At 41.3% G+C, this 25919-nt stretch overlaps 2 protein-coding genes across 6 annotated transcripts in view; both read right to left on the bottom strand.

Annotated features, from left to right (window-relative positions):
* Positions 1-25690, bottom strand: part of TSHR (thyroid stimulating hormone receptor) — a 165815-nt gene extending 140125 nt beyond the window's left edge. For all 5 annotated transcript variants that reach the window (XM_058739907.1, XM_058739908.1, XM_058739909.1 and 2 more), the window contains exon 1: positions 25519-25690. In XM_058739907.1, coding sequence (XP_058595890.1) covers positions 25519-25688 — 170 coding nt within the window. In that variant the 5' untranslated portion in view covers positions 25689-25690. The remainder of the gene's footprint in view (positions 1-25518) is intronic.
* LOC131517585 (charged multivesicular body protein 3-like) lies at positions 1150-1701 on the bottom strand. The gene has a single exon (XM_058739913.1). It carries the CDS (start codon positions 1634-1636, stop codon positions 1241-1243), a length of 396 nt encoding a protein of 131 aa, XP_058595896.1. The 5' UTR covers positions 1637-1701; the 3' UTR covers positions 1150-1240.
* Positions 25691-25919: the final 229 nt, after the last annotated feature.

The following is a 25919-nucleotide window of genomic DNA, read 5'->3' as shown; positions in this document are numbered from 1 at the left end:
CTAGGTTATTGAACGTCTGGGCTGGAATTTCTGTTGAAGAAAAATATTCAGAGGCTCTTGGAGGGTGTCCAAGTTCTCAAGTCTTTTTTGTAAGTAGGTAAAACCACTTGTTTGAAAAACAAAATTCTCTCCTCTTAAGTCTTTTTTGTCATGTGCACTGGTGAGCAACTTTCATTGAAATTATGAGTTACATATGAGGACAGAGTGACAGGTTAAAAAGATGAACCCTTTTGCACTATATTGAGTAATTTAATAGGAAGAGGAGTTTGTAGGTCTTTTAATTTTGAATCATAACATCTATGAGAATCAACAATCCCTCTCTAACCATAAAAACTATAGGGCATCAATGATACTGAAGTTATGAGTACACAGATTATAAAGATCTAAATTTTGACTCCTACATAACCCCCACTCAATAATTAAAACCCGGAGAATTGAGACTGCTAAAAGTTGACAATCAAGCAGTACTACCAATAGAAATAACCATTTGTATACTCATCTTATCAGGAGATGTCTGCACTCATGGGCCGTCCCATCCCTGGGTCTATAAACTGACACCATCCCAGACTGACTAAATCAAAGAACCCTAATGAGCACACGACCCAGACTATATTAGTCTGGGCCAATGCTCAGACATTTGAGGCTCAAACCACAGCTTTATACCCATGGTACTTGAATTGGTTCCATTAACATATTTCAAAAAATGATCAGCATGTATACTATAAAGTCATTAACAAGCAAAATAAGCATTAACCTTTAAAGTTAAAGATTGGGAATTTAAATCTCCCCTTAATGATATGCCACAACTAGATACATCAACTTGATTCACCAGTATTATGTCAAAAATTTTTTTTGTTAAAGCAGAAATTTATTAAAATCCATTTTATATAGTGTTTTAGAGATAAAAAACATGGAGAGTCCTCAACATTCAGGCCATCAACTCTATCCTCAGAAGTGCTTCAGGAGAAGACAGATTCCTTTGCCCTTGCCCCCAAAAGATACTTCTATGTATACACCTGAAAATGATGCTTTTATAACCCCACCTCTCAAGACCAATCCTGTTGAGATCCCAAAACCTCTGCCAAGTGAAGCGATATTAGCAGAGAACCTTCTCAGAATAAAAGTGCCTGATTCAGAGGTGTAGTGCAAGAGATACATAACATGATGACTGCTTCAGAGGAGTGTGCCCACTCCCAGTAGGTGGGCCACGAAAGAACCCGAGGGCCTAGCTGAGCAGCCACTAGCTGCGGAGTGTGGCAAGATGGGACTGCATGGCCTCCAGGGCCTCTTCTTCCTTCTCATCTTCTGATGCAGCCATCGCTCCTGAAGGTCTGGGCTCCGGAAAGGCATCGGTCACTTTACTAGGTGCTTTGCCCAAGGCACCTGCTGTGATTTCAAACAGAATTTTGTCAATTTCCATTTCTGCTGCTTCTTCCAATTCTTCCTGATCATCCATGCTTTCAAAAGTATCTTCTAACATTTCTTCTATGATGCCAGCCTTCATCATCTCTTTGGATAGCTCCCTCATGGTGGCCTGGATTTCTGGGATCTTCACAAGGCTCTGCATGGCCTTCATCACTTCTTTGCTCTTCTGCAGGGAACCAGCCACTCGCAAAACCACCAGCTGGTTCTTCATCCCTATGAGCACGGAGTTCACGTGAGCATTGGAAGCATAGAGCTTGCTCACAGCAAGCTAGTTTTTATGAGCTATGTATGCATTTGCCAATTCTTAATTACGATTAAGAGAAAAATCAGGACTTGTTCAATCTGTAAGTCTTCTTATTCATGAACATCACTGTTTACTTGTATAGAACATTTAAAAGTTATTTCTGTTTCAGGCCTCTGTCTGATGAGGGAGCATAAGGCAAGCTGACACCTTGCAAACCTCCTCCCCCCATCATCCCCAGGTGGGATATGTGTGATATTCCTTAGGCACTCCTGGCTGCCCAAGAATAAAGGAAAGAGAAAAATAACTGATAGAGATCACGGTTCTGCAGGGTATGAGTCTCCATCACTTTACCAATGTCTTAGTAAATTACAAAAAAAAAAAAAAAATCTGATCAATAACCTAATCTCCAGAAACCTACAGACTCTGTTTCCTGGAGCCCCAACATTACCCTCCCCTTCATAGTGATGTGGGGAGCAAAAGCAGGAAGAAAATAGCAAATAAAATTAAATTTCTTTGTAACCTGCAGCCCATTGACAAATACTTGAGGCAGGCTGAATATAATATCTCTCCAGGAACTCCCTACTGTCTTAATGTTAATGCCTTACTAGAGGGGGAAAAAACAGCCTTAGCTTGACAATAGCTAGACTTCCCACATCCTGTGAGTCTTCTTTAGCATATGAAAGTCCTTTTGGAAACTTCGCCTTTTCTTTACCTCCCCCAACTCCCAAGTATATAATATCACCCTCATAATCCAGGGGCAGGTCTTTCTGCCCACAGGTCCTGTCCCTGTGCTTTAAAAAAAAAAAAAAAAATCACTTTTTTGTACCAAAGATGTCTCAAGAATTCTTTCTTGGCCGTCAGCTCCGGACCCCTACTACCACTCCAAAACCACATCATGTTTAAAGAAAACTGCCATCAATTTTGTGTTGTGTAGTATCAAAGTGCTTCAAAAACTACCAAAATAGCAGTTGTAATGGGCTGGGGTTTAGGATACTTTGTTGGACTCATCTCATGTACATCTTCTAGTCTGACTCAAATCAGCAGCCTTTCAATAGGGCATGGAATCCAGCTTTCCAAAGAGCCACTGAAGGGCCAAAGGTCAAAACTGAAAGTGTGGGTGGGAATGGGGTGGGGAGGGCAATTCTGATCCGTGGGAAACAGGAAGTGGAGGGAGTATTGCAAACTCCTTCCTATGAACTGCCCTAAAGCATGGTTCTGCCTGTTTCTCCTTTTCCTCATTCTCACATCAGCAAGTAACCTCCGGCTCAGACTGTTTACTGGGAAACCCAGGATAGGATGGCTGTTGGCTAAAAGTATCTGTTAACTAGCACATTAAGCATTCATTTTAATCCAGGATAATTTTGTGAACCTCCTGTATGCAAAGCACTAGTTTAGTAATTATAAGTGAGGCAAAGCTGAACAGAACTCAGTCTTTGACTTTGGGCACTAATATTCTAGAAGAGAAGATAGAAAAATTACATAGGCAGCATAGCTCCAGGGGATTCAGAAGAGTGACTGGCTCTGCCAGTCACTGGCTGACATTTACTTCTGAGTGAGACATTTATTCTCTTTGGGCCTCTGTTCTCTTAGCTGTAAAATACAAGGTTGTGTTAGATAACCTCAAAAGTCCTCTCCACATCTAAAATCCTTTGCTTTTATAAATTTAGTCTAGGAGAAGGATGACTCCAATCAGTTCTGTATGATAGGTGTGTTCTCTGAATCCAAGTGCTGTGGGAACCAGAACTTTAGAGACTTGGGAAGCTTTTATGAAGAAGGAGGTATATGAGCTTGGTGGATTTGTAGGATTTTGATGGGCAGGTAGGGGACAGATGGGCATTTTAAGCATGAGGAAAAACATACTCAAAGGAATATAAAGGTAAAGTATATGTCTCATGCAGGAAGAGCAATGAATAGTTCAGTCTGGTTGAAGGGGTAGATGGGTATCTACATTTAAGAGACTGGTAAAGTAGAAAATGGAAGATCCAAGCTATTGCATTAAGTTTGAGCTTTACCATGTATTCTTCGATTTAGCATGCGTATAGAACACTTACTATGCTCCAGGCAGTGAGTGAGGTGCTGAGAACACAGAAATCAATAAGATGCAGTGCCCTCAACAGGCCTGTGAGCAGTGGGCAAAGGAGTGAAACTAGTGTGCAAAATCCTGTAACATAAATACAACTTAAGTACAGAGAATGAAAGTGTCGAACACCTCAGAGGTATAATAACAATAGACAGGCAGAGAGGGAGTCAAGGGTGATATGACAATAGGAAAGAGAGAAGGATGAGCAGTTTTTTTGATAAGAAAATGAATTTGACGTTGAATTTGAGGCCCTTCCAGACAGCCAGATAGAAATGTGTAAATAGTAGAAGAATATTGGTTTGTGACTAGCTTGAAATGTTGGAACAAGAGATTGAGATATGTGTATATTTTCTAAGTAACTCATAGGTCTGAGAGGGATTGTCAAGGAAGAAAATATAGACAGAAAAAAGACCAAAGGGAACACCTTAGGGAATTCCCATGTTTAGGAGTTAGAAGAAGTAAGTGGCATGAACCAAGAAGAGTTAAGACTATCAGAAATGGTGGGCAACCAGCATAAAGGATGTCAAGGGAAGAAAGAATTTCAAGAAAGATGGGGGTGGGGGGTTGGACAAGATCAAAGGCTCCCCAAGCTTGATGGACCAGCTGCATTAAAATCAGTTGAAACATGTATTAAAACTATGTAATTTGTGTCTAGATGGATCTTCAAGAAACTACTAACAGTAGCTGCCTTGGAGGGAACCTAAGGACTACAAAGCATGAGTAAACTGTATGAACTGATATCCTAGCCCTCCAAGTCAACTACAAAATTACATCACTGTCCCTTCCTTGGCTCATGGCTATGGCTGTATGAATTGTCCCATATGAACAGCTAAAGTTAGAACACAAAAGCCAGAGCTTGGTTAGTGGATCATTTGGTTTGGTATATAGATGTTGGTTAAGTATATCCACCCAAAATGGACATGAGCTGCACATGGAGGGGGCCTTGAAAGACAGCAGCAAGGGAAAATCTTCCCAATGGGTAGATTTCATGGAAAATAGCCAACAGTAAGAATATATATGGACTCAAGAGCAAAAGGATTGGCCAGCTGGTCAGAACCTGGGAAGAGAAAAGCTAGAAGATTGTAAGAAAAAATGTCTGGGCCAGATGCATGAGTATGAATATATGGGTGTGGGCATAAAATGTGAAGATCTTTGTATCAGATATTAATGACCACCAGTAAGCAGTCACCAGAGAATAACAATTGAGTAACTAAGGCAAAATGACTTGATCAGTTAAGAATAGCTAGTCTTTGTCACTGGCCACCCCAGAACTAGCACCACTGGCACATTAACAGAGTGGAGACCACATGTTAATAGCATGGGCCCCCAATAAGCAAGGCTGGTTTCTTTCCACCATTGAAAGTCCAACCAGTTAGCAAGCGAGCTCAATGTGGCACTATTTCTTGAGGATACAACACTGTCACAAATTGATCACAGTGAGGCCTTTCTTCCTGGAAGGAACAGTGGTATGTCATAGTAGTTACACGTATTCTTGGTAACTGTTCACCTTTCCTGCCTCTACAGCCTCAGCCAAGCACCACTATCTGGAAGATTTTAAAGTATCTGATCCAGGTACACAATCTCGTACAACACAGCATCTGACCATGAGACCTATTTCACAGAAAAAGAGATAGGGAGGTAAGCGCGTGGTCATGGGATCCACTGGTCATATCAAGTACCACATAACCCAGAAGTAATTGGTTTTACAAAGCAATGGAATAGCCTGCCAAAGGCATAACTTGTTGGCAATACTCTGCCATGGTGTGGTATCATCATAGCAAATCACAAATTTCTATTTGGATGTTGTGTCCCATTAGGAAGAATGTGTGGGTCTTGAAATCAAGGGGCAAAAGCAGGAGTGGCCTCAGTTGCCTTTATACCCAATGACCCACTTAGGAATTTTGTGTTTCCAATCCCCATAATTCTAGGCTCTGCAGGAACTATAAGCTATGATTGTCACCTGGGAGTTTTGGACTTTTTATGTGCAGGGATCAGTAGACTAAAGGAGGAGTTAATATCTTGGTAGGAGTAACATCCTGATCAGTGCAAAGAGGTAAGTCTGCTGTGACCCAATGACGGTAGGGAGGAATATATGTATATATGTGGAATTCATTTAATCCACTTGAACATGCCTTAGCACTTGCTCAATTATAACTAAAATGAACAATTCCAGCAACTCCTGCCTGAAAGGAGTATAGTTACCATGGGTTCAGACCCCTCAGGAATAAGAGCTTGGATTATACCAGCAGATAAGTCATCAAGGCCAGCAGAGGTTAAAGCTGAGTATGAGGCGAATTTAGAATGGGCAGTGGAGAGAAACGGAAGCACCAATTGTGGTCCTGACATCAACTGCAGCAACAGGGCTGTAGTTCATCCCCATAACCTGTCGTCTAAATTTCCCGCAGGAAGACAGATCCACTGAAATCCTGGATGCTCTGTTTTCCAAATGTGTATGAGGAAGTTGATCACATCACAAGGGTTGCAACAAGCATGGAGGTGAGCACTCTATTCAAGACACACTTCCATTGAATCTGTAGGTTGCTTTGGGTAGTATGGACATTTTAACAATGTTGATTCTTTCGATCTATGAACATGGAATATCTATCCTTTTGTTTGTGTCATCTTCAATTTCTTTCATCAATGTTTTACAGTTTTCAGAGTTCAGGTCCTTTACCTCCTTGGCTAAGTTTATTTCTAGGTATTTTATTCTTTTTAGCATAATTGTAAATGGAATTGTTTTCTTAATTTCTCTTTCTGCTACTTCATTATTAGTACATAGAAATGCTACCAATTTCTGGATATTAACTTTGTAGCCTACAACTTTACTTAATTCAAGAACTATACTCAAATTAAAAAAAATATATATATATATATACATATACACATATATATATTAAAAAAGAACTCACTTGCTGTTAAGAGGGAAGGAGTGCAGCTAGCACTCCTAATTGGCTCATATCTCAGTATCTGCCCCCCTTGTGCAACAGTAGCCCTCCCTTATGTGCTGATCAGAGATGCACTTTATGGCACCAGGCAGTCAGAGTGTGATGTGGGGAAACAAAGGGAAGTGATCATCACTACAAAAGCTACCATTGGTTCAATCCAGAAAAGGATCTAAAAATGTCCACTGGATTTTGCAGCAAAGGTTGTTAGTGACTTTGGCAAGAGCCTTTTCAATTGAGTAATGGGAGCAGAAGCCAGATTGCAGTAAGTTAAAGAATGAATGGAAGTAAAAACGTCAAAAGAACAACTTGAGGAAAGTCTTTATGAATGTTCAGCTGCCAAAGGGAAGGAGGCAGCTAGGGAAGCAGCAGTGGCGGGTGGACTGAGATGTGAGAACTATGGCGGGATTTTGTTTTAGTAGAAAGAGACTGGAGTGTGTTTAGATAACGGTGGGAAGAATATGGGAGAGGAGAGGGGAAAAGTCAAATTAGGGTGAGGAGAGCAGGGAGCATGGATGCAGGTGGAGGATAGTCTGCTTGCATTGTTAGAAGAGTAGAGGGGAAAGGATGGGTGTAGATGCTTTTAAATTGCTTTATTTTGTTGTTTTGTTTGTTTTTAGTCTCATTCTTTTAAAAATCCCTGCATGATAAATCTGTGTTTCTCAAAATATCTGATAAAGCATCACCCCCTCTCGCATATTCTTTTTCTGCTGAATGAGAAAGCTCCCTGAATAAAAAAGATCACCTTGTACACTTGAACAATTACTTCCCTGGTCTTCACAACGGTTCTCCGAAGTAGGACAGAACCATCCTATGGTTTCATTTAACAGATACAAAGATAAGAACACAGAAGGATGAAAAGTACCTTGCTAAAATGTTCATCAGTAATTTCCTTATTCAGTGGGAAACTTCCATCCTGTACTCTTCATGATGACTTCTCTCATTCAAGAGATTTCCCCTCCCTCTTGCTATTGAAAATGAAGATACTGGATATAATGTGAAAAGAAAGAGTAGCCCCTCCAAGCCACTGAGTTTTTTGATCCTGAGATACATACTTTCTATAAAGTAAGTTTCTTATGAGTAAAAGGAGTTCTTCATAAGTACATTAAAACCTCTATTGTCACACAGAACTGAAGCAGACAGAACCTTAATAGAGTGTTTCATGCTTCATAGCACACATTTCAGAGCTTCTGGCTTTGTTGTTTTAGATTCCAGGGATTCGGGATGGTTGTGAAACGGCAACTTGGTTATGCTACATAAGAAGGCCAGCCAAGCATTAAATAGGGGCATCTGGAGAGTCTGGAAACCCTAATAGGCTTGTCAGCCAAATTCTGCCATAGAACAGTTAGATCCTTACAGATTTATGGGCCCTAAGAGGACAGAGAAGCCCCATCCATTGTTAGAATTTCAGTCACTTTACCCTTTACCCTAACAGTAACTCCCCAGGGACAAATATCTCTGGAAGAAAATAAGCAATCTTATAAATATTTAAAATGTGCTTTTTGCACAGTGGACAAGTGTTTGGTCTTAATAAAGCCACACGATCCTCAAGCCCAACAGCTGCTGAATGGTCCCTGTGTGGAAGCATGCCCTCTCCAAATCAATATAATACCCACGCTGAGGGTTAAATCAGACCAGCTCTTACAGGCTCTCAAGCCCACTACTGCATTAGTGATAACAGTTAACTTCGATCAGGCTTTATTCTGGTTTACTAGGTATTTCACATACACACTCATAGCATTACCTCACATGATCCTCATGACTACTCCATGATGTGGGCATAACAGATCTTACTAGTTTGTTCATCCTGTGAGTTGAACAAATAGATTCTTCCACACAGTGAGTTGGTGGAGAGCTAGGATTTGACTACACGTCTTCTGTCTCCAAGTTCCAGAGTGGGGAGGGAAGAAACAGCTGAGAAGTAAGCTCCAGTAAACCTAAGGGAAATAATAATCTACTTCTTTCATTTAACCTTTTTTTATTCTTAGCAAATTTCCTTTATTGGCATATTGGTTACATTTTTTTAATGTTTATTTATTTTTGAGAGAAAGAGAGTGAGGGGGGGGAGGGGCAGAGAGAGAGGGACAGGGATCTGAAGCAGGCTCCACACTGATAGCAGAGAGCTGAAGTGGGGCCGTAACCCACAAACTGCAAGATCACCACCAGAGCCAAAGGTGTACGCTTAACCAACTGAGCCACCCAGGCACCCCTATTGGTTAAATTTTTAAATGGAGATATAAGATAGAAAAGCCAATATTATTCTTTTTTAGTGTTTATTTATTTTGAGGCGGGGGGGGGGGGGGCGGGGAGTGGGAGAGAGAGAATCCCAAGCAGGCTCTGCACTGACAGGGCTCAATCTCACAAATTGTGAGATCAGGACCTGAGTCAAAATCAAGAGTCAGATACTTAACCCACTGAGCCACCCAGGCACCCCCAATATTATTATAATAAATACCATTACAAATGGGACATTGTTTAAGTTCCTTGCCTATAACACAGAAAAACCCTCTGCATAAGTATTGGCTCTCAAAAGGGTATAAGTTACAGATAATGGCTCATGCATTGCTATTAAGTCACCTCTTTCTAGAAGTGTTGACTAAGATTCCATGGGATCCAGAAGGCATAAGCACATGGTGTTGCTCAGCCCGCTGGTTAGAAACACTTTCCTTCACCAAACAGGTACTCTCAAAACCTTTTGATGTGGGAAAGTAGTTTTGTAGCTCTAAGCCTTCGAGAATAACTATGAACATTTTTGGCACTCTAATGATCATCTCTAAGGTGTAAGGCATTGAGACATGGAGTAGGACTGCTCTCTACACTAGGGTGTTAGAAATGAACCTGGCTGAAAAGTCCTGAAATTACATAAAGCTTGGCCTGTTTACACCTGTTTTCCTATCAGGCCACTTGTCTGATGGCCCACACTCTTTCCCTGCAGTGTGGTTGAAACGTAAAAACATTATGCTAAGTTAAAGAAGCCAGGCACAAAGTTCACATGTTGTATGATTGCATTTATATAAAATGTCCAGAATAGGTAAATCCATGGAGACAGAAATCAGATTAGTGGTTGCCAGGGGGTATGAGGAGAGGCAGAATGGGGAGTGACTGGTTAATCAGTAGGGATCTCCTTTAGAGATGATGAAATTAGTTTGGAACTAGAGGTGATGGTTGTACAACACTGTGCATGTACTAAATACCACTGAATGGCACATTATATGAATTTCATGTCAATTGGGGAAGGGGAGGGAAGGGAAGAAACACAAGGGAAAGGAAGAGACCAGATTTAGGAAGATAGCTACTATAGAGAGAGAGCCTTGGATTTGAAGCTAGAGGACCTGAGTTTGAATGCTCTTTCATTTACTGGCTGTGAGATAAAAGATAAGAGAGACCACATTTCTGGGTCTCAGATTCCTCATCTAAAGTGGAGTCAAACAGAGCTGTTGTGAGTCCCAAGTGAGATACCATATGTGAAAACACATAGCATGAGGCTGGACACAGAGTTGACACAGTATGTAATTAAACAAACAAAAAAATAACAATGGCAACAGATTTTTAAGGCAGTGCACAAAACCCATTTAATTCATATTATAGCTCAAGCAGTAATTATGTAATAGAATAACAGATTAATAATTCATAAGAGATAACCATTATGGCAATTTTCAGTAATCCAAATGCTCTAAAGAACTAGATGCTTTTGTAATTATAGCTCAGAGTTTATTTTTCTGGCATCAAGGCATTAACCTAAATCTAAAAATTAATGTTATGGCAAATTCTTCACTCTAGTTCTGTGTTTGCACTACATCAAAAGTAACAATTTCTTCAATTTATGATGCACATTTTTGTATTTATTTATTTATTTATTTATTTTTAACGTTTATTTATTTTTGAGACAGAGAGAGACAGACAGAGCATGAATGGGGGAGGGGCAGAGAGAGAGGGAGACACAGAATTGGAAGCAGGCTCCAGGCTCTGAGCCATCAGCCCAGAGCCCGACGCGGGGCTCGAACTCATGGACCGTGAGATCGTGACCTGAGCTGAAGTCGGACGGTTAACCGACTGAGCCACCCAGGCACCCCTATGATGCACATTTTTAAAAGAAAAACCTTAATATCTCTGAAACCAGAAATCCACTGATTGAAAGGGAGGCTGGATCCCTCGAAGGAAATTTTTTCGGTGTCCCTTCAGAGGTGACTTTCAACAACCAGGTGGGTAGGATGACTCATTCTATGGATGTCATCTACAGTGCTGGTACAGTGGGCGTGAATGAAATGGCCATGGTGGCAGGGATGGAAGCCAAGCATAGGTTCGTTTTCATCAAATCTAGTAAAGATACTGCCTCTTTGAATAACCAAAACTACCAGTAGTAGAACCCTACACTGCACCCTTGATAAGGCAAATTTCCTCCAAAAGAACAGCTAGCCAATTGGTGGTAGTTTGATTACACTGGACCCTTTCTACTCGTCAAAAGTAGTAATTCATTTTAAAAAGAATTGTGACTTTGGCTTCGAGTCTGCCTTCCCTGACCTCACTGCCTCCACTAGGGTCACTATTCGAAGGATTATAGCTTGCCTGATCTACCAGTATGAGGTCCTACAGAGTTCTGCAAGAACCAACTTGTTGCACAACACTACAACAGCACAACACTCAACCAAGAGACCCATTTCATGGGAGAGAAGGTACAGTAAAGGGCACATGACCATCATATCCACTAGTCTGACTATGTCTTTAATCATGCAGAAGCAGATTGCCTAGCAGAATAGTGAAATGACCCATTAAAGGATCAGCTAAGGTTCCAACTTGGGACAAAGCCTGGACGGTTGGGGATCCACCTCAGTGAAGTGTACATGCTGAACCAATAGCCAATATATCCCAGTACCCATGTAGCTAGAATACATGGGTATGAGGACCTAGAGGTGTTGGTAGGATTGACCCTTCTCATCATCACAGTGACCTACATTCAGAATTTGAACTGCCTGTCTCTGTTCCTGCCAGAGGTACTAGTTTTTGGGTGTAAAGACTACTCCCTCCAAGTAAGGGCCTGATGCTATAATGATCACCTGGTTATTTGGGTTCATGATACCAGTAGATGAATGGGCAAACGTAGGAGTTTCTCTCCTGATAGGAATAAAACAACCATGAGAAGCTATGGTTGCTGCTTTACATCAGCAGCAGTGAGGAGTATGTCTAGAACCCAGGGATTTATCTGGGACATGTCTTGGTTCTTCTGTGACCAGTGATAATGGTGAAATAGGGCAAATATAGCTAAGGGTTTAAAACCCTTGGAGTTGAAAGTCTGGGTCCTTCTCCTAGGCAACCACAGGCCAAAGTCTGGGCAGTGCTGAGAGAAATCTAAAATCAGAGTTGAGGAGAGATATGACTATTAATTACAACCTTGGGATCAGCCACAATAGAGGAGACTTTTGCTTATTTCACGAGCCCTCCCGCATCATGTCTTTGCAAAGATTGCATTTTGAAGGGAGCTCTGTGGCAGATTGGACTTGTATCCCCCTCTATCTCAGAAAAGACATAAGGTCATTTTATTTTTACAAAACAGAAGGTCCCATATTTTGGTATGAGAGCCAGACATAATTAAAAGCTTGGGAAGGGGAGCCTGGGTGGCTCAGTCGATTGGTTGGTTGGTTTCGGCTCAGGTCATGATTTCATGGTTCATGAGTTTGAACGATGCATATGGCTCTGTGCTGACAGTGTGGAGCCTGCTTAGGATCCTCTCTCCCTTTCTCTCTACTCCTTCTCGACTCACACTGTCTCTGTCTCTCAAAATAAATGAATAAACTTAAAAAAAAAAAAAAAAGAGGGCCTCCTGGGTGGCCCAGTTGGTTGGGTGTCTGACTTCGGCTCAGGTCATGATCTCTCAGTTTGTGAGTTTGAGCCCCGTGTCGGGCTCTGTGCTAACAGCTCAGAGCTTGAAGCCTGCTTCAGATTCTGTGTCCCCCTCTCTCTCTGCCCCTCCCCTGCTAATACTCTTTCTCTGTCTCTCAATAATAAATAAACGCAAAAAAAAAAAAAAAAAGAAAGAAAAAGAAAGAAAGAAAGGAAGGAAGCAAGCTTGGCAAGATCTGAGTGGTTCATAGGGCGAATTGCATTAAAGACCTCTTAATACATCACTTGAGATCCTCTCAGTCCTACCTGTCCTATTCTAGTCACGCCACAGCCGCCAGATCTATGTGAGTGCTGACTAGCTTCATCCAGGTGCAACCTGACAGAGCTGTACCTCAGCCCTGCCTCTGTTCCCCTCATCTTCCACCCTGGGGCATTTCTGTAAACATCTAGGACTCCATCATTATCCATGCACAAGAAACCTGGAAGGCTGGTGGAGATAACACCCCAATCTACAAGGTGGGGCAGGGGGATAAGAACTCATGGATAAAAGTTTCCCTTTCCTCCCTCCTAGAGCAAGGGTCTGAGATGCATAGCATTCTCAGGTGGCCATATGCGATCAACAACAACTTGCCTCTAGTAGCAGCAAACTCTCCTTGCCTCCTTTCTTCATGTCACCAACTCACCCTTCTGCTCCTTGGAATCACACTCCCCAGTAATAATTCTCCACAGGCTCTGCTTTCTGGAGAATCCAGGCTAAGACATTACCGACTCCTTTCTTTCACTCAGACTCCACACACTCTGTGAGGAAATCCTGTTGACTTTACCTTCATCATAAATCCAGGACTCAACCATTTCTCACCACCTTCCCTGGTATTAAGCCAGTTGGAGCCATGGTCATTTCTCAATTAACAAATTAGTTGATTTGTTGATTAACAAATATAGTAGCCTGGGTGCTCCTAGGAAAATGTAAATCAGTTTATGCAATTTTGGGGGTGGAGCTCAACATCCTTAATAGCTATTTATCTCATTCAGAAAAAAAATATACATGTATGTATTTGTATGCCTTTATATTATTTTATACTTATTTAAGGTATATATTTATATTTACATATTTTTAGTGCCTTATAATGACCTACAAGGTACAACGTGCTCTGTCCCCCATAACTCCTCTGATCTCATTTCCTGCAACCCTCTCTGCTTCAGGCACATTTTTCTGCTTGTCACTTACAAACATACTATGCAAGTTCCTCCCATGTCCCCCCCTGACTCTGGGTCTTTCCATTTATTCAGAATTTTCTCCCCCCCAGCCCCAGATATCAGCCTGGCTTAGTTTTGGGGGCTCCTTCAGGTCTTTACTCAAATGTCACTTTGTCAGTGAGGCCTTCTCTCACCACTTAAAATGCAACCCCCAGCCTTCCTTCTCCCTGTCCCTCCCTTTATTTTTCTGCATTATACTCATCACCATCTGACATACTATGTGTGTTACTTACTAATATTTTTGGCTATTCCCCCCTGCTAGAATGTATGATCAAGGAGGTCATTTATTATATCTCTCCATACCTAGAGTAGTACTTGCAAATATTAAGTAATCAATAAATATTTGTTAAAAAGAAAAAAAGAAGAAAGGAAGGAAGAAACACTAACCACAATAAAATGCCACCTATCTAGAGTAAGATTTCCTATCATCTCAAACTTTGGACCATGGCTATGTACCCCAAAATAACTGGAAAGGGTGTTGAGAGAGAAACAGAGCAGCCACAAAGCTCACTAAAGACTGTCACAGGAGAGCCCCTCATTTGTGCCCTCTCTTGAGATCATTTATTTATCGTCATGTACAGATCCTTTCCCTAAAGTTAGCCTTCTAGTTTCCTAGCTCGTAAAAAGATTGAAATAACAAAATATAAAGTGACAGTAGCTGGCAATAAGAAAAGACAATTTCAGTCCCTCTCTGGAGTTGAGTAATTATGATAATACTCGGGTGTGGGTAAAATTAAGCTAATGCCTGCAAAAATGTTAGCCAAGAGCTTCATGTATCATATAAATAGAGAGATCATGTTTTTGAAAGAAAAACTGGGACACAGGGAGCTCTTTCCAGGTGCAAAAGGGGTGTGGAAAGTATAGCTAAAATGATGAGAAAATATTTGAATTTCTGGAATGTTCTGATGGCAAGATATTTTAAATAGGGCTGTACCAGAAAAACCCAGGGCAGATTTACATGTCAATACATGTAAGAGAACACTTATAAGATGCTTTAAAAATCACAAAGGTCTGCTTTGTAATTCTAAGAAAAGGATTTCCTCTGAAATTTTCTGACATCCTATATATTCTTAAGGATTCATAAAAAAATGAAGAAAGTAAGGAGAGTCTGACATCAAAATGGAACACTGTAGAATCTAATTTGTAGCTCCGAACAAATGGAACCATTTTTACTCATACTTTAAATTTCCTTCAACTATTTCTTAATTGGAGTAATAAAAGGCAAAAGAATAATTAAGCAAGCAGATTCAGTGAGAATGGAAACAGGAGAGGTAGAAAGGATTTAATGTCAGATATAAGGCATTAGACACTTATAAAATCTGTTTTTAAACAGTGACTTGAAGAATAGCTACACTTAGTGAACTTCTGTGAGAAGAGCCTATTCAAAGGATGAGCTAAGTGTGAGGCATTAAAAAATAATCATAGCAATATAGTCAGGAGAAAAAAAATCACACTCAAAGGTCAAGAAGTTTTATTTTTTAAATATATGTTTTAGTGTTCTTTCTAATGCAATAAAAAGATTAAGTCATGGTTAATACCAAATGTATACTGTCACACACAAAAAAGCCAAGTTATTCCAAAATGTAATTTCTTAACTTTTTTGGGTGGGGGTTCAAGGACACCTTTAATAATCTGAGGTAAGTTATAGATTCCCTCAGTCGTGCCCTGATGTACAAATTTTCATTTAATCACAGATTTCCAGGAGGATACACATGGGCTCCTAGGAAGCCCTTGAATCTCTGGTTAATAAACCTTCATCTCTAAAGTAATAATTAACATACTTTGTACCATAAGAAAACATTAAAGTAATCAATAGTTGGATCAATTAAAATTAATGATTTCTCAGTTCTGGAAGGGGGAAAAAACTATTCCAATTAATTGATAAATCCAAATACAATCCACGCATTTAACAACATATGGTAAGTTTTTATGAATTAGTTTTCTCTGTCCACTGCTTCATCAGAGCCAATAGAAGAAAACAGACTCACACTCCAGGATAGCCAGGGTTTGTTCACACAGGTGAAACAGTTAGACATTCTGGATCCAGGCGTCTGAGAATAGGACCTAATGGGCTTGGCCTCTGCAGAGCAGGCCTGGCTGCTGAGGCTGGCTTCTTAAGCACACACAGCACTGCCTCCTAAAGTACTTTACTGGCCTCTTTCAGTGACTGCCATTCTGTACACCATCACTTGAGTCAAATTACTGGGATATTCAAATATAGAGTTGCATTATCCTAAAGGTAGAAGCGAACCCTCTGAAAAGTTACATGTGAAGCCCCACAAAAAACAGCTACATGATGGAAAAGAATTCAAAATTGTCACTCATTTTTTAGAAGCTAAATAAAAAATAACAAACCCAGAGACTTCAAAGAAGTGTCCTGCTTGCTCTGGATTGCTTCAGGTTGTCCCAGATATCCTGGGGCTCTCTTCTACTTTCCTCTTGCTTAGGGGTGCTACATTTGGAAAGCTGAGGAAGCACTGGTAGAGTCAGTTTCTTGGAGGTGGCTGCTCAAAGAAACATCTTTCACATGGTTTTTGTATCGTGAAATAGGGTCAGATGGGTGGTAAGGCATGCGGCGCCCCAGCAGATGTCATTTTAATGTCTAAAAACTAGTGTCTCAGGTGGTCAGGAAAAACATTAAACAAAAGTAGAATTTCATCTACCTTAACAGGGCAATAAACCCAAGGACTCTGAAAAAGAATTAAAGGGTATGAAGAAGCCGGTGGCATGATATTAAGGTGCCTCTGGAGACCTTCATCCATGCATTCATTTATTAAACCAGTATGTAATGACTACCAATCATATGCCAGGCTCTTTCTGGGCACTTGGGATACATAACTGAACAAAGTAAACCACAAAAACAAACCAACACAAAAACCTAGCCCTATGGCGAAAGATATAAATAAGAAACATAGACAAATTATATCGTATATTAGAAGGTGCCAAGCTCTATGGAATTTTTTTTAAAAGCAGGAATGCTAAATATTAAGTAGAGTGATTATGAAAGCCTTATTGAGAAGGTAACATTTGAACAAAAACTGGAAGGAGGTGAGAGGATAAGCCATGGGAACATCTGGGAAAATAAGGTTTGAGACACAGGGAAGAACCTAATGTGGAAAAGCCTGACAAACATGAGGAACAGCAAGGAGGCCAGTGGAGTAAAAGTTGAATTATGAGTACGAGTAATAAAATAGAAAAAGAAAAAAAAAAAAGAAGGTCTGAATCATGTAGGCCCTTTTGGGCCACTGTAAAGACTCTGGTTTTTATCTTGAGATAACTAGGAAGACGAGGAGGGTTGTGAGCAAAGGACGGACGTGACCTGACATTCATTTTAAAAGATGTCTCTGGCTGCTGTGTGAAGGATAGACTGTGGAGGGCAAGGCTGGATGCAGGAGAGCTGTTTGGTGGCTCCTGCAATAAGCCAGAGGGGAAGATACAAGTATCTTAACAGAGCCAAGGAAATGCAAAATTCAGTTGAAGCCACGAAGGAAGTTCACTACCATGTAGGTGGGGGTTGCAGAATTTAGGCAATACCAAGAGACCAACCCTGTTTAAGTTGTTGACTTATAATGTGACAGTTACATGACAATAAACAAGGCTCAGGATGTCCCAGCATGTCCCGTGGGCCTCTGGACTTAATGGTCTATTAGTAAGATCTATTAGTAATTTACCCTCCAAAATCTAATTTGAGAGTCAAGGGAATGCTCTTAATTACACCTGGATAACAGATGTAAGAGGAGGCTCCTTCTAGACAGGGCAACCCTAACCATAAGGAACCTAGGAAGCCAGTGGACGTTTCCATAAGGAACTGGTGTTCTTAACTGGTGGGGGAAGAGCGGGCCCAGCTTGCTTAATGAATAAACATCTTTTAATTTGGGAAAATTTAGAATTAAAAATAGAAATGGGGGGGGGGCGCCTGGGTTGCTCAGTTGGTTAAGGGTCCGACTCTTGGTTTTGGCTCAAGTTGTGATCTCACAGTTTCAGAGTCTGAGCCCCACACTGGGCTCTGCACTGACAGCATGGAGCCTGCTTGGGATTCTGTCTCCCTCTCTCTCTGCCCCTCCCCTGCTTGGTCTCAGTCTTTCTCTCTCTCTCAAGAATAAATAAATAAACATTAGAAAAAATAGAAATGAGGGGTCCCTGAGTGGCTCAGTCAGTTAAGTGTCTGACTATTGATTTTGGCTCAGGCCATGATCTCACAGTTCATAAGACTGAGCCCCACATCGGGCTCTGCGCTGACAGTGTGGAGCCTGCTTGGGATTCTCTTCTCTCATTCTCTCTCTGACCCTACCCCGCTCATGCTCTCTCTCTCAAAATAAATAAACATTAAAAAAAATAGAAATAAAAATCTAAGTCAGACCCATAATATTAATTTGTGTTGAATTTAAGAATACTCAATATAGGGTGCCTGGGTTGCCCAGTTGGTTAAGTGTCTGATTGCAGCTTAGGTCATGATCTGGTTATTCATGGGTTTGGGCCTGGCGTTGGGCTCTGTGCTGACAGCTCAGAGCCTGGAATCTGCTTCGAATTCTGTGTCTCCCTCTCTCTCACTGCCCCTCTCCTGCTCGTGCTCTAACTCTCTCAAAAGTAAATAGACATTAAAAAAATAAAAATAAAAAAAAGAATACTCAATATATATTTGGTATTTTGAGTATTGTGTTATTTAAACTCAGTCTATTGATTGGAATATCTAATAGATTGGCCTTGCAATTTCAATTTAAAATGTATAATTGAATAATTTATATTGACCTGTGATTTAAGTTGAAATGGAAATTATTTTTTACTGAATTTCCTCATAGAGTGTTTACTGGGAGTCAATAAATTAACCGTTCTAAGTGTTCTGTGTGTATTGTAGGGGATATTGTGCTTCACTGGAAAATTTTGCATTGACTAGAGCATATTCTTCCAGGATTCTGAGTCTGATTCAATGGGAGCTCTTTCATAATTGTGTAGATTGTAAATAATTGATAGCAATGCAAAATAATTCTGTCTATAGACATGGCAAATTCTGTCCTTTCTGGTAGAGCTTCAGTTGACTTCCCCCATCCCCTGACTATGAAAGAAGTCTTTTGCCTCCATTAGCACGTCCATTTCAATATTCCTCATCTATAAATCTATTTTGTGGATTTTTAACATAATTGCAACATTTTACCAGTTTCCTCGCTGTAGTGGGTTGAATAGTGTCTCCCCAAAATTCACAACCACCTGAGCTTCAGAATGTGAGCTTATTTGGAGATAGGGTCTCTGTAGGTGTAATTAGTTAAGTATACATCATCTTGGATTAGCGTGCACCCTAAATCCCATGACTGGTTCCTTATAAGAAGGGGTGGAGGACACACAGAGACTTACACAGAGAAGAAGGTCATGACTGAAGAGACAAAGACTGGTGTCAGGCTGCTACAAGCCAAGGAAAACCAAGGATGGCAGGCAGGCATCAGAAGTTAGGAAGCAAGGAAGGATTCTTTCCTTGAGCCTGCCAGGGTAGCATAGCCTTGTCAGTACCTTGATGTCAGACTTTTAGCTTCCAAAAATATGAGAGAATAAATTTCTGGTGTTTTAAGCCATCCAGTTGTGGGTACTCTGTTATGGCAGCCTTAGGAAACTAAAACAGAGTTAAATAAAATCTTTAAGGCGTTCAATTTATTGCTGTAGGAGACTCATGATTTTACCTTTCTTTGAAAATTATCCTTTAACACCATTAACTCATTCATACCTCCCAGCAATCCAACGAGGCCGGTACTATTATTATCCTCATTTTACAGATGAAGAAACTGAGGTACAGAGCAAATACTGATAGTGTTCAGAGCATGCCCTCCCCAAACGTGGCATCTTGGCACTTTGGATATTTTAAACTGGAGAAATCTAAGAAACTGCTAGTGCAGACAGGGCTATCTGACCCTCTCCTACAGCAGGTCATAAGCCCCCTGCTGTGTAGAAGTGCCTTCCCTATACCCAGAGGAAAGGAGTATCCTTTTCTGCAAAGACGAAAGGAAGGCAAGAGGAATCTGAAGGAATAAACTCGCTGTTTCCCCCAGTTTTCTACACTTAGTTCACCCCCTGTTTTTGTCCTATCACATTGTTCCATGACTTCCCACTCTTTATCAAACCCGATGTAAAAACAATCAAGGTTAATGGCTTCTTTGGGTCTTCATTCCTTATTGAGAGTTGAGGAATGCTATTAATTACACCTGGATAACAGGGATAAGTGGAGAATCCTTCTAGATAGGGCAACCCTAACCATAAGGAACCTAGGATGCCAGTGTCCTCACTCCATGTCACATAAAACTTATTTTAAGTAAATATGTGTGCTTTTCTCCTGTTAATCTATTTTCTTTATTGTTGCTACTAGGGGTCCTAGTCAAGGATTTAGAAGAATAGAAGGAAAAATGTTTTTCCCCTCTCTTCATTTCCAAAAGTATGCTGAAGAAATGGTAGAGCAAGGCATTCAACCATGATGATCTCACTCCAGAGAGTGCCCTTAACCATTCTACTCTCCTGCTCCTATAAACAGCACTGGGATGTCTATAAAACTTAGGATTCCTGGTACTAATAAAGCTTAATTTAATAGACTTTCTAGACTTTTCTAAGTATTTGGAAAGCACATTCAAGTGCTTTAAAAGAAAACGTATTATGTTTGTACTCAAACTATTATTTTATTAAATTATTTATTAAAATATTATTAAATTACAAAGTCTTCCATCAAAAAATATGTCTTCCTTAAGGTAATTATTATAATTAAATTTACAAATAAAATAATAAATATATGGAAAACTCAGAAAAGAACTAGTCTTTACATTTATTACTTTAATGAATCAAATATTGTTTTTAAACAGTTACCCCTAAAAAGTCATTTTTTTTGTTGTTGGCACAAAGGCTGCCTCCAGAATTGGAGAATTGGAGGAAAAACTGACATCAGAATTCACCTCGACCTGTACTGTGTCACAAAGAAAGTAGCAACGTATATTGTTGCCCATCAACTCTTTCACTGTTCAGGTTAGAATTCTTCAAAGCTCTTCAAATGAGTAATTCAATCCCCTGGAACACCACTTCCTCACCCTCTACCTCCACACATGCAACTCCTTATGCCTACTAGTTTAGGATCCTACTAGTTTAGGATGTAGCTCATAACATTCCCTGAACCCAAGTTGAAGTCAGTCTCCACCCCCCATTCCCACCAAGTACACTCTCAGCACACTTACACAATTATAATTGCATGCTTATGAGATTATTTGATGGATATTCAGCTCCACCCTAGATTGTAAAGACCCCTGAGGACAGGGACATGTTGATGTTGTTCTCTGCCAAGTCCAGAGCGTTAGCACATGTCTGGAACGTAGCCAGTGCTTAATAAATGTTTGCAGGATGAAGGAAGTGATGAGCAATGGTGAGGGCAGATAGCTCCTCTTTGGTGGAAAATGCCCCATTAATATGTGTACTGTTAGAAGGACCCAGTTCTTCACCTCCTACTATAGACACCAAAAGTGGGGGAAAAGGGACCTCCCTCCCCCTACTCCCCCCAGCAGCTGGGACACAGCAGGTAACCTACGGCAGACGATCAGATGCTTCCATCTAGAATATCCCTTTCTGACTGGTGATTCAAAGTGGCAGGAATGGTTGAGACATTACTGATAGCAGTACACAGACAGCCCAGCAGCTACAGAACTAGGTGCCCAGCACCACAGATGTCCAGTGGCTGTGGTTATGGTGTTGTCTGTGGAGTTGTTCCAACCAGATGGTTGGCTGTGGCTCCAACTCCCTGGCTGCCCCGGGCTCTGGCTTGTTTTAAAAGCCAGGTTCTACAGTGATTCTGTAAATTACATGTTATTGTTTCAGAACATTTCTTCCCTCCTTAAGCTAGACAGACCGGGTTTTCTGTTACTTACCATCAAAGACCTTGAGTCACACACACAGAGGAGAAAAAAGAATAATAAATCATGGAGCCCAGAAGCATGAAGTGACACCATCTTTGTAAGACAGAGTATTTCTGTATTTGGCAAGCATGTGGGTGCTAAAGCAGGGGGCTTCTTTTTAGGTGGGAAATCAAACACTATTCAGGTTATGACCACTGATTGTGACTAAAACAGTTGTGAAATATGGAATAAATGCACAATTCCCTAAGTGTGGAAACCAAGTATGACGTGAGATTATTTTAGGTGGAATGCCCACGTGGCATTAAATAATATTGAATACCAGTGAAAAAGTGATTCCTTTTTCCATGGTTTTTCAATTCTTCTGATACCACCAAGGACAGCATGTTGAATTGGTACCTCTTGAATATTTAACGCTTACACTCTTCCCTTTCTTTAAAATTTAATTTAGGGGCGCCTGGGTGGCGCAGTCGGTTAAGCGTCCGACTTCAGCCAGGTCACGATCTCGCGGTCCGTGAGTTCGAGCCCCGCGTCAGGCTCTGGGCTGATGGCTCGGAGCCTGGAGCCTGTTTCCAATTCTGTGTCTCCCTCTCTCTCTGCCCCTCCCCCGTTCATGCTCTGTCTCTCTCTGTCCCAAAAATAAATAAAAAAACGTTGAAAAAAAAATAAAATTTAATTTAAATTTATCTTTTTTTAATTTAAATTTATTTATTTTGAGAGAGAGAAAGCAGCAAGAGCAGGTGAGAGGCAGAAAAAGAGAGACAGAGAGACAGAGAGAGAGAGAGAGAGAGAGACAGAGAGAGAATTCCAAGCAGGCTCTGCACAGTCAGTGCACGGAGCCTAACCTCATGGACTAGAAGATCATGACCTGAGCCAAAATCAACAGTCAGATACTAAATCAACTGAGCCACCCAGGTGCCCCTATCCCTTTTCACTTTTAACAGCCTCAGGCTTAGAGCATTCACAGGCAATAATCTTGAGCCTAGAATGTAATTATATTTGTGTTTTCAATGTTTTTCGCTTTCTGGGTTACCTCCTAATTACAGCAAGTTACGCTAATTTCCCATTTATAGTCATAATATAAGCTTTCTAAATAAATTTCTTTCAGTTAAAGAAGTGAAATACTTAAAGATACTGAATGTATAATAGCACAGGTGGAACACAGATCTGGCAAAAATCCTGAAGATGTTGAGTGAGTGTCTTCAGTTTCAAAAATAGTGGGCTAGTCCATCAATTAGAGCCACAGATACAGATGCAGAATGCAAATTAGCAATAATGGAAGCAAAATCCAGAACCTGAAAACAGTTGCTATAACAGCTCCTTCAGAAACATTTCTGAAGGGGGTGGTGCCTGGGTGGCTTAGTCAGTTAAGCATTTGGCTCTTGATTTTTGGCTCAGGTCATGATTTCATGGTTTGTGGGTTCAAGTCCCACATAGGGCTCTGCACTGACAGTGCTGAGCCTTCTTGGGATTCTCTCTCTCCTCTCTCTGCCCCTTTGCTGCTCTCGTTCTCTCTCTCTGTTTAAAAATAAATAAATAAGCTTAAAAAATTTAAAAAAGAAACATTTCTGAAGGCACATAAGTGTGTGATAGACAAACCTTCACTCCACTGGAGTTGAAGGAAGTTGGAGGGGGTGAGGTAGTGATTGTCACCATCATGAACCTGAAAGTGGATAGGTCAAAGGACAAGGCAAGGTAAGGTGGCACTTTCTTGCGGAAGAATCCACACAAATCCAAAACGAAAATCAAACCCCACCCTCATTCAGAGAAGGGGTAGTCCTCTTGTGCACACAGGTAGCAAATGGCAATTCTCTGAATGAGAGTAATGGGTCCATCTTGCTATCCTTGGTTCTGAGGTGTTATGATCTATAATTATATGCCAACATTAAAATTTTTCATTTTATTCTGCTGGGTTCATTTAATTTCCCTTAAATCAGTATTCTCAATCAGGAGGAGCAATTTTTTTTCAAACTACCTGCATATCAAAGATTCTAGAATGTTCCACTGGGGAGTAGGAATATCAGCTCTCCCTTACTTCCTACCTAGTTAGAATCACTGTTATAATAAGAGTGAATCATGCTGTCTTAGATGGGGGAAGTAGAGAAGATTCAGAACCACCGTTTCAGTGGAAGTCACAAACAGTGAAACTGTCTCCCATCCATCTAGTGAACCACACGGCAAGTGTATGGGTAATGCAGAAAGGGACAGTCTTGTTTACTTTTCAGCACCATAATACATGGATAGAGATTAAGGCTTAGGAAAAAATGCTCTCAGCACCATAATAATTTGTAAAACAGCCAGCCATGGTTACACAGCATCTAGATTCAGAAAAAAGGTTGCCACCCAGAACAGGCTTTAAGGTCTGTTTTGTTTCAGCAGGAAATGCCTACTATAACACAGATACAGTCTTTCTTTTCCTCCCTCCCTCCCATTCTTTCTTTTTGCTTTCCCTCCTTCTTTCTGTTCCTTTTTCTTCCCCTGCCCAACTCTTACTTTTCTAAGTTCTTACACATTTTTCTCTCCTTTCTATTTTTTTCCAAGACCATATTGGAGAAAAGCTGGCAGGGTTAGACCTGCTTTCATCTAAGGGCAGGGGCTTAAGAGTGCAGCTCGGAGCTATTTCAAATCTTGGCACCACAACTGATTAACTGCATGACATCGAACAAGTGGCCTTGCTTTTTGTGCCTCAGTTTCCCCATCTATAAAACGAGAATAGTAAAATTACCTACTCAGTTGGATTTTGTGAGGAGTCAGTTGGTGAGTTTGTGTAAAGTGCTGAGGACAGGAGTAAGCACAATAAAATGGTTAGCTTTACATATTTGACTTCTCTCATAAGCTTTCCTTTGACAAGAGTTCTACTGCCCCCCCCCCCCCGCCAAGATTTGAAAATCACTTTGCTACTGTTGCAGATGGCTGTGGCCGCTGTCTAAACTGGCATGCCTTTTCACCCACACTCTTCATCACTGTCTCTTCTCAGAATAATTTTGTTCTTCAGCACACCATCCCTCCCCTACCCCTACTCCCATTGTTTTCAAGGTCAGATTCTCCCTGCTACTGTCTTTATCAAGTTCTTACTCTTTGTGATCCAGCGAATCCCCTCACTTGCATCATCAGACATCGGAATGCACCTAACTGACGCCCCTCTTTTACTCAGAGGTAAACTTGGGTCTTCCCAAATAAATGACCTCCCCTATTTTCCCAGCTGGTGAGAGGGGCATGAAGAGAACGGTCTCCTGACTCTTAGTCCCTTGCCTTCCTCCAACATTATCCTTTCTCCTCAACATTTGGTGGAACTGTAAAAAGATGGCTCCAAGTTCCCCTCCACTGTCAGAGCCATGTTTCTCTCCCATGACTTGAAATTCTACCCCCTTCAAAACTGTCTCTAAAGAAGTGGTGGACGGACATCTGAGACCTGCATATTCATTGGTTCACTTACTCAACAAGCTTTTGCTTGTGCACCAGAAGAGTTCCAGGCCATATGCCAGGTGTGGGGAATTCAGAGTTGAAAGACAGGGTCTCTGTGCTAGAGGTCAATTCTTGAGTTGCTATTAGTGTTATTAATATCTGAAGTGAAAGATTCAGCCAGGCCTGGGCAAAGTGAAGAGCAGCTCTTGAGAAAGGGCAGCTCACGCTTGTATCTTGCACCAGGGTTTTAGCTTTTCGCGTGTTTTGAGTAACTAGGATGGCAGCAATCCCAGGTTTGGGCAGTTGCGTTTTTACTCACTGCACACACACACACACACACACACACACACACACACGCAGCCCTTTGGCTTACTCTCACACTCTTTTTGTGCACTTCTGGCCATCTTTGCAGCTGTCCCTGGCCTCTCGATGCTCCCCTCTCCTCTCCCAGGTACTCACAGAGTCTGCGTGCTGGGCGGTAGGCTGGGGATACGGTGAATATCCTTGCAGGTGACTCTGAAGTCATCTTCCTGGTGACACTCGCAGGGCGGAGACGGACACCCTTTCCCCCCCAGGCTCCTGGGCAGGGCGAGAAGTAGCGCCAGCTGCAGCAGGGGCGTCTGCCTCATTTTCCAAGGGTCCCAAGGCTAGTTCTTCATCCTCCACTGACGTCTCGTTCCCGGCCCTCTGCGCCTTGGGCTCCCGCGGTCTGGAGGGCAGACGGAGGCGTGGGAGGAGAGAGGACTCGCTGGAATTGTGACTTCAGCACCCCAGAAGAGGCTGGAGAGGGGAAAGAAGAGGCTCTTAAGTGTTCGGTTTCCCTAGGCAACTCTCCACCCAAACAAACCTAATTGCTTCAC

The sequence above is a fragment of the Neofelis nebulosa genome, chromosome 7 (genome assembly GCF_028018385.1).
Source record: "Neofelis nebulosa isolate mNeoNeb1 chromosome 7, mNeoNeb1.pri, whole genome shotgun sequence".
Taxonomy (NCBI): domain Eukaryota; kingdom Metazoa; phylum Chordata; class Mammalia; order Carnivora; family Felidae; genus Neofelis; species Neofelis nebulosa.
Note: the sequence above shows the minus strand (reverse complement) of the source record. Positions and strands in the feature narration are given on the sequence as shown.